The sequence below is a fragment of the Amborella trichopoda genome, chromosome 3 (genome assembly GCF_054954075.1).
Source record: "Amborella trichopoda isolate Santa Cruz 75 chromosome 3, AtrichopodaSantaCruz75HAP2 v2.0, whole genome shotgun sequence".
In the NCBI taxonomy this organism is placed as follows: Eukaryota; Viridiplantae; Streptophyta; class Magnoliopsida; order Amborellales; family Amborellaceae; genus Amborella; species Amborella trichopoda.
This window is the reverse complement of record NC_142338.1, coordinates 62,087,644-62,094,619: the sequence shown is the minus strand read 5'-3', so window position 1 is coordinate 62,094,619 and position 6,976 is coordinate 62,087,644. Positions and strand designations below refer to the sequence as shown.

The window sequence follows — 6,976 nt, the reverse complement described above, 5'->3', positions numbered from 1 at the left end:
GCCATATCGATCTGCACTTGAAAACAAAGGAGTCCCCGTATCAATTTGCACTCGAATACAAATGAGCCTTTTAATGCGCAGAAAAAACGATACGAGATTCTTCATTTGATAAGAAATAGACAGTGAAAAAAATTCAGGGCATAGGGCAAGGCGTAGAATCATTGACGTTTGTTTGCGTGGTGGGTATGATTTGGCTTAAGGTAGGGGATAGAATCATAATTCAGATGCAGCGCAGCAGTAGAGGGTGGGTTCTCTTACCCTGAACTTGGCACAACAGAGAGAGAGAAAACATTGGATTGAAAGAATCACCCACCAGTTAATGTGAATCTCATACTAGAGCAGGAGGCAAAGCAAAGATTCTTGAGTTGCACTCCAAGCAAGGAAGGAACATCCAACCAGAAAAGCATTTGTATTTGTATTTGTATCCCCAACGATGTGATGTGGTGGAGTAACAAATGGGAGCTCAGAAGAGCATTCAAGCTGGAAAAGGTACCACTACCACACTCTCTCTCTGTCGTCTGTGCAATTCATCAACGATAGTATCCCCAACGATGTGATGTGGGAATGTGTTGTGCAGCAAAGATAGATGTGAACGTGGATCTCTCTCACCAATTACGTGAAGCCCTCCTCCCCTCCTCATTCAGGTAACTACACTACACATTCCATCATTCCTCTTCTTCCTTTTGTTAACTCTCTTCTTTGGTATTGTATTATCAGGAACTCAACCAATCCCTTGTCATACATAATTGGAAGGTCCACTCTCTGTCTCTCATTCATTTATCCTATCCCCTTTTCTTAATTTAAAAAGAACCATCGCCATTACCATTACACACACATTGATTCATTCAACCAAAGATGGTACTAAGTGTTGCTGTCTGATATTTTCGCAGCCTTGATATCAAACACCCGGACCTATTTGGCAGAAGGGACAAGTTGGATGTGTTGTGGGATCACAACGGACTCTCTCATTCCAATCTCCTCATTTCTTACCTCAGCAAGCCCACCTCACAATGGTTAGCCGCTCAGCAATCTTTCTTCCTTCAGGTTGGTTGGTTCTCTTGCAAGCAAACAAGCGCTCTCAATTTCTGTATACTTGACTCATTTCTGTAACTCAAGAGTGGAAGAGGCTCTCATGATTTCTATTAATCATACATGCAGCACTCGGTTGCGCCCGAAATCACAATACATGGAGTGCCCATCGACAATTTCTCGCATTCGGTGAGTGGGGGTGTTAAGCTCTCCCGTTTCTTAGTGGGCTTACAACTTCATGAGCCCCCATCTGCTGCTTCAACTTGCAACTGGACCAGCAAAACCAGCATAAGGTTTGAGGTTGGTGCGACCCCATTAATTAATCACTTTCTATATGGTTGCAAGGGTTGATGCTTGTTTATTATGAAAATGGAAGGATACAATTGATCAAATGGTGGTCGTACCTGTACTCTTCATTCTTTGTCTCATTGATTTTGTGTAACACTTGTCTTTAGAGAGATCCACCCCATCTTAATGCTCTTCATCCATCTTTTTTGCATCAGCACGTTCGCCCAATCAATGACTATGGCCGGTCTATAACAAGAGATTTGCATGGCTTTCCAGTTACTAGCAGGTATTTGTGTGATAAATCTCTCGAGGGGCAGGGAAGTCATCTCTAGGTTTCGAAAAGCTAAAAGTGTGGCTCTCTTTGATTCAGTGGCAATCTCCATGATGATATGATCATTCTGAAGACGGAGTCACAATATACGATGGCAGACGACCAAAGCTTTTCACTGGTATAACTGTATGAATTTATTTGTCTTTGATGTTAGTGATTTCTGACTTGATATGTATTCTTTTTTTTTAATCTTTTTGACGAAAAACTTGACATGTATTCTAATTATGTTCTCTTCATAATTTCAGTCGTATTCTTCTTCTTTTTTTAATCTTTTTGACAAAAAACTTGACATGACATTCTAATTATGTTCTCTTGTAATTTCAGTTGAATTTCCAAATAGAACAAGGGGTACCCCTTTTGTCCAAATGGATAGCCTTCAATCGTTTCAAATTTGGTGCTAGAAAAGGATTTAAAGTTGGACCAGCATTTGTCTTCACGGGGTAGATTATGATGCTAAACTGCAGATCTTTTCGTTTTCCAAAATTTGCATTTGAGGTCCAGGACACTTTTAACACTTCATTGTGTGATAGCGTGACAGGTGGTTCCATTGTTGGGGATATGGCTCCATATCAAGCATTTAGCATTGGGGGACGGAGCAGTGTTCGAGGATATGGCGAAGGTGCAGTGGGCACGGGAAGAGCCTGTCTGGTCTTGAATAGTGAACTCTCTGTTCCCCTGGTATGGAAATTCCATATTTGTTCTCATATTTGTACTCCATTTTCACTAAAGTGCAGTCGTTTCCCCTTTATTGATGTGATGCTGCTAAAAATCTCTTGAGTTAAGGACAACACTATTCAAGTTTTCTATAAGCATTAGATGGCATCTGATGCTGCTTGTTGATGGAAATTATGGACATACATAGCGTTCGGAGCTTGAAAATTGACATTGAACTCCTAATTCATTTATTCAAATGAAGGACTATCCGAGTGATTACGGCAGTGGTCACAGGAATTTCAGTTGATAGTGTTGCCCTACCCTTTATTAAATTATTGGGACCAATGGAGAACTTGAATCACCCTCCCTCTTTGAATCAAATGTTTGAGTTTGCATATGTTGACCCAGTAAGAAAAATATTTGAATTTCCTCAATTAGTTCTTTGATCAAATTGCATGTAAATAAATGCATGATAATCCTTTTTTAGTTTTATTATATCCAAAAGTCATCATCATCCAAGCTTTATCCCAATTATTTGAGGTGTTATATCCAAACGTGAGTATTATTATTTTTATTCCCAGGCATTCCTTATCACACTTACCACCTATGTGATGCACATATGATAAGGCTCATCATATAGGCCTTACCTTATGTGCAATTCGTTTCCATTCTCTCTTGCATATCCTCTATTGAGTTCAGCAGTGCGTTTTTTGTTCATGTTGTTAGAAACTATGCTTGATACCTCCTGTGATTATGTGCAAACCCTGAAATTGTGATTTGTGAGTTAACTGAAGACTTCACGGTCAATGATACCCATCAATATTAGGTTGTAAATTGCCATTCCTGTAGCATATCTTTGCTTAAGCATGTCACAAAAAAGAATTACAGATATTACAGAATAAATGTCAATGTAACTTATTTTATGTGACTGTTTGATGATAATTTACTTGTCACATGCCATCTTTAACAAATTCAATCATCTTTCTAGTCTTAGGGTGGGTTTGGGATCTTGGAACATGACTTGATATTATGTTCCTAGTGTTACTTTGCTTTAGATTTCAAAGATACATTTTTTGAGATAGAATACATATTTTTTCGGGATTAAATATTTAATCATAATTGCTTCGATGCTGTGTTTCAATGCTTTTGAATTCTTTGGAATTCACCTGTGGTATTCCCCTTAATTCATTTCACTTGTTTTCTTGCATTGTGTAGACAAAGATGTTGGAAGGCACAATATTCCTGGATTGTGGAACAGATTTGGGCTCTGGCCGACACGTCCCAGGTCAGTCCCCTTTTCTAGAATTAGATTCATGAAATTCCTCTTCATGGACTCATACTTGTTCACTTTAATTGTGGAGAGTGCAGGAAATCCTGCTCTCAGGCATGGGAAACCAGGTTCGGGAATTGGATTGGGGTACAGCCTTCGTTGCCAGTCTCGCTTGGGGCAGATTCAAATGAATTATGCTATCAATGCTTACCAGCAGAAGAGTTTTTCCTTTGGTATCAGTAACGCTGCATTTTGAACTTCGCATCAAGAGATTTGCCATTCAAGTTTGACCTCAAATTTGTCAGTTCCCCATTCAGGAACGCTCAGTCAAGGAAATGCATGAGTTAGTCCCATGGGCAACCGTTCATACGGGAGCAATAGCTTCTTACAATTTTGCAGAGTAAAATAAGCCAACGACAAAAGGCACTCATTGTCGAGAAAGTAATTACTTGCTTTAGAACCTCTTTTTGAGATTTTGCAAAAGTAGTTCATTCTTTTTCATGAAATAAATCACCTAAGGTGCATACCAGTGAATTATAAGCTGAGAAGGAAATAGTACTCAAATTTAATAAGCAATGTTTTGCTGGAAGCATTTAACTGCCACTTACAGGTGGCCCGTTTGGTAATAGAAATTTCAAACAGTTCTCCATCTAGTAACAATAGTCAGTATCATGCAAGAAATCTTGTTTAGCACAAGTCCCAAGTTTGTCACCAAACAACATATAACATGGGTCTACTGGGATTTTCTGTTTCACCATTATTAACCATTTTCGATCTATTCAAAATTATACTAACTGAATTTTCTAAGAGATGATTAAAGTTCAGTGCATAATCTTTAAGGAAAAAGTTTATATAAAGATGCGACCATATAATATAGAACTACAGATGCCCCCCAAAAATCCATCTAAAAAAGTAGTTTTAATGTTGAAAAACCCTTTGATTGATCATCTCGACATCGAGATGTATGACTATGAAAAATAAAAAGATTTTAAGTCTCAAAAATAGTGCATTTTACAACATATTATCTACACCATCCATTTTCAATATTTTCATATGTTTATAGATCTATTTGATTTTAACCATTTTTTAAAATTTAAAATTTTATAATTTAATATACAAATAGATTTTGATATAATCCTGAGAACATTTTACATCAAAATTATATACCATGATAAAATTTGAAGGTGCACCTTACCTCTACACCTATGGATGCATCCATAAGCCAACTGTACCCTAATCTTAATAGTGACAGCTTTCCCAGGGAAAAGCAATAGCCAGTACTGCAATTTTATTGCAAGTCATTTGCGACTTCGGTAAGCAGGACAATAAAACACCAAACCACATATTTTACATTCAAGGAAATCCCATCTTCCACTTCTTCATCATCAAACACCACACAAAACCTCCATTATTTTACAATCATACACAATGCGAACCACTCCAAAGTACAGACGTCACTGCAATCATACATACATCAAACCAAAGTTTAGATCTTTTGATGATACTCTTAAAGTTATTAGGGGCATATACCCTTAAATACTTAGTGGGTGTTTTTTAGCGCTAAGGATTTTGGTCTTTTTGACTGCATTCCAAGACTGCTGGAGCTGTGGGAAACAATCATAATGACCAAAAAATCCTAAACGTAGTCCAGCCAAGAATGAATTGCCTTTTGGTCGCAACCCAATGGGGGTAGGAACAATTCCTCAACCAGAACCTTTTTCACAGTGACGGCCACTGCTACAGGCTCTTCCATTTGGTTGCATGCATGGGAAGGTCTCCACATGAAGATGGGTGAACCCATCGATAATTGTGGAGAAACCTTCCCGGTTATAGGTATCACATTTTGAGCAGGTCACAGCCATCTGGAGCTGCTGTGACCCATTTGGAAGGGATACCAATCATCTTTACACCATCCCTTATGTTGGGGAGCGGGCGGAAGGCAGATTGACGTAGCTGCCCAATCTGAAACTGATCAATGTCAAGCTGAGAGAACATGCTTGCGACTTCTGACCCTGTACTGAACCTGCTTCCCACCACCTTCCCAGAATTCAAATCTCTGTTATCAGACGATTGATGTGCATCAGAACTTGAAGAAGACCCAACAGCCTGAGAAATCTGCCCATTATTTACTTTGCCACTTTGGTTATTGCCTTTTGAATTCTCTGTTTTCTTTGTGTTAAGGAAGCGACCTCCACATCCCCTTGCACGCCGCATCGCATGAAGATGGCGTGATTCATGCAAATATGGCTGTAGAAAAAATTCGCATTCCAAACTCATTTATGAAAATGGTTACAACATGCATTAATGTTCCCAGTATACTTTCATGCAGCGTTTATATGGCTGTAGAAAAAATTCGCAATCCAAACTCATTTATGAAAAAGGTTACAACATGCATTAATGTTCCAGTATACTTTCATGCAGGGTTTTAAAAATCGGCGAGTCGCAACACTCGCCTGAGTGGACACGGGAATCGAGCACCCCGTGTCGATTCTTCAGAAAAACGGCGAATTGCCAAATCCTAGAGGAGAATCGACGAATTTTGAACAGTGAATCGTCCCTATTACGTTATAAATCGTGATTTCAGCCGCTTAGTGACGTCACCGGGCGAGTCCTTACCTAAGGACATTTTGATACTTTTTTTCAAAATATCATTTCAAGCATTAAGGCTTTTGTAAAAGTATTTATATCTTATTGACTTTCTCCAATTCTTTGATGTGAGATTTGCGCTAAGCGATATTATAATGAAAATTTATACAATATGGGTAATTATTGTACAAAACTCTTCAGTAGCGCGCGAAGGGCTGCCGTGGTTAACAACAGAGGTTTTATTTGTGATGTCCCAAGTTCGAATCCCAGTTGGGACGCTATTGTGCAAAATTCACTTTTTGTCTTTATAAAAAAAAAATTTAAAAATAATATCATAAAAAAAGAAGAAGATAGGTTTTTACTTTGTCTTAAAAAAAAAACTAAAATTTGTCTTCATAAAAAAAAAAAAAAAGATAGGTTTTTACTTTTCTCTTAAAAAAAAAACTAAAATGAAGAAAATAATATGATAAAAGAAATAAAAAAAAAAAGGGTAATACAACAAGCAAAAAAAAAAGTAATATAACATCTTCTTCTTTTTTCTTGTCAAAAAAAATAAGAGTAATACAACAAATATCATATTTTCTCGTAAAAAATAAATACAAGTATTTCTTATAAAAAATAAATAAAATATATTTCTTAATACAACAAATATTTTTTAATACAAACTGAGAATAACTGATCTAATTATAATTTTTATTTTTATAATATGGTAGGCTTTAACATAAATTTAGGAATATTAATTTTAAGATATGATTCATACACATTTGAAATATTTCTCTGTGTCTAATAATCTCTTCCATTAAATTTATTCTAGAATT

General features: G+C 37.1%; 2 protein-coding genes across 8 annotated transcripts in view; one reads left to right on the top strand and one right to left on the bottom strand.

The window, feature by feature from the left end:
- The first annotated feature begins 174 nt into the window (after window positions 1-174).
- Window positions 175-4,109, top strand: LOC105421888 (Outer membrane OMP85 family protein). 7 transcript variants are annotated; one of them, XR_016052132.1, is made up of 11 exons: window positions 175-489; window positions 578-644; window positions 718-753; window positions 891-1,044; window positions 1,159-1,329; window positions 1,533-1,603; window positions 1,688-1,766; window positions 1,973-2,088; window positions 2,187-2,326; window positions 3,518-3,587; window positions 3,671-4,109. XR_016052132.1 is itself a non-coding variant. In XM_011630937.3 (11 exons), the coding sequence occupies exons 1-11, from the start codon at window positions 456-458 to the stop codon at window positions 3,826-3,828; spliced, it is 1,104 nt and encodes a 367-aa protein (XP_011629239.1). In that variant the 5' UTR covers window positions 175-455; the 3' UTR covers window positions 3,829-4,109. The 7 variants fall into 7 exon arrangements, 2 of the variants coding, with proteins under 2 accessions (XP_011629239.1, XP_020531689.1); XR_016052135.1 differs by having other exon boundaries at window positions 1,688-1,774; window positions 2,179-2,326; XM_011630937.3 differs by having other exon boundaries at window positions 2,179-2,326.
- Window positions 4,110-4,898: 789 nt separating this feature from the next.
- LOC18421633 (uncharacterized) overlaps window positions 4,899-6,976 on the bottom strand; it is a 53,674-nt gene continuing 51,596 nt past the window's right edge. The window contains exon 13 of the mRNA XM_011630144.3: window positions 4,899-5,819. Within this exon, the coding sequence (XP_011628446.2) occupies window positions 5,409-5,819 (411 nt within the window). The 3' untranslated portion in view covers window positions 4,899-5,408. The remainder of the gene's footprint in view (window positions 5,820-6,976) is intronic.

Coding starts and splice junctions, on each gene's coding strand:
- LOC105421888 (XM_011630937.3), top strand. CDS start 456: ATGGGAGCTCAGAAGAGCATTCAAGCTGGAAAAG. Junction 2,089..2,178: donor CCAGCATTTGTCTTCACGGG/GTAGATTATGAT, acceptor ATTGTGTGATAG/CGTGACAGGTGGTTCCATTG. Junction 2,327..3,517: donor GTGAACTCTCTGTTCCCCTG/GTATGGAAATTC, acceptor TGCATTGTGTAG/ACAAAGATGTTGGAAGGCAC.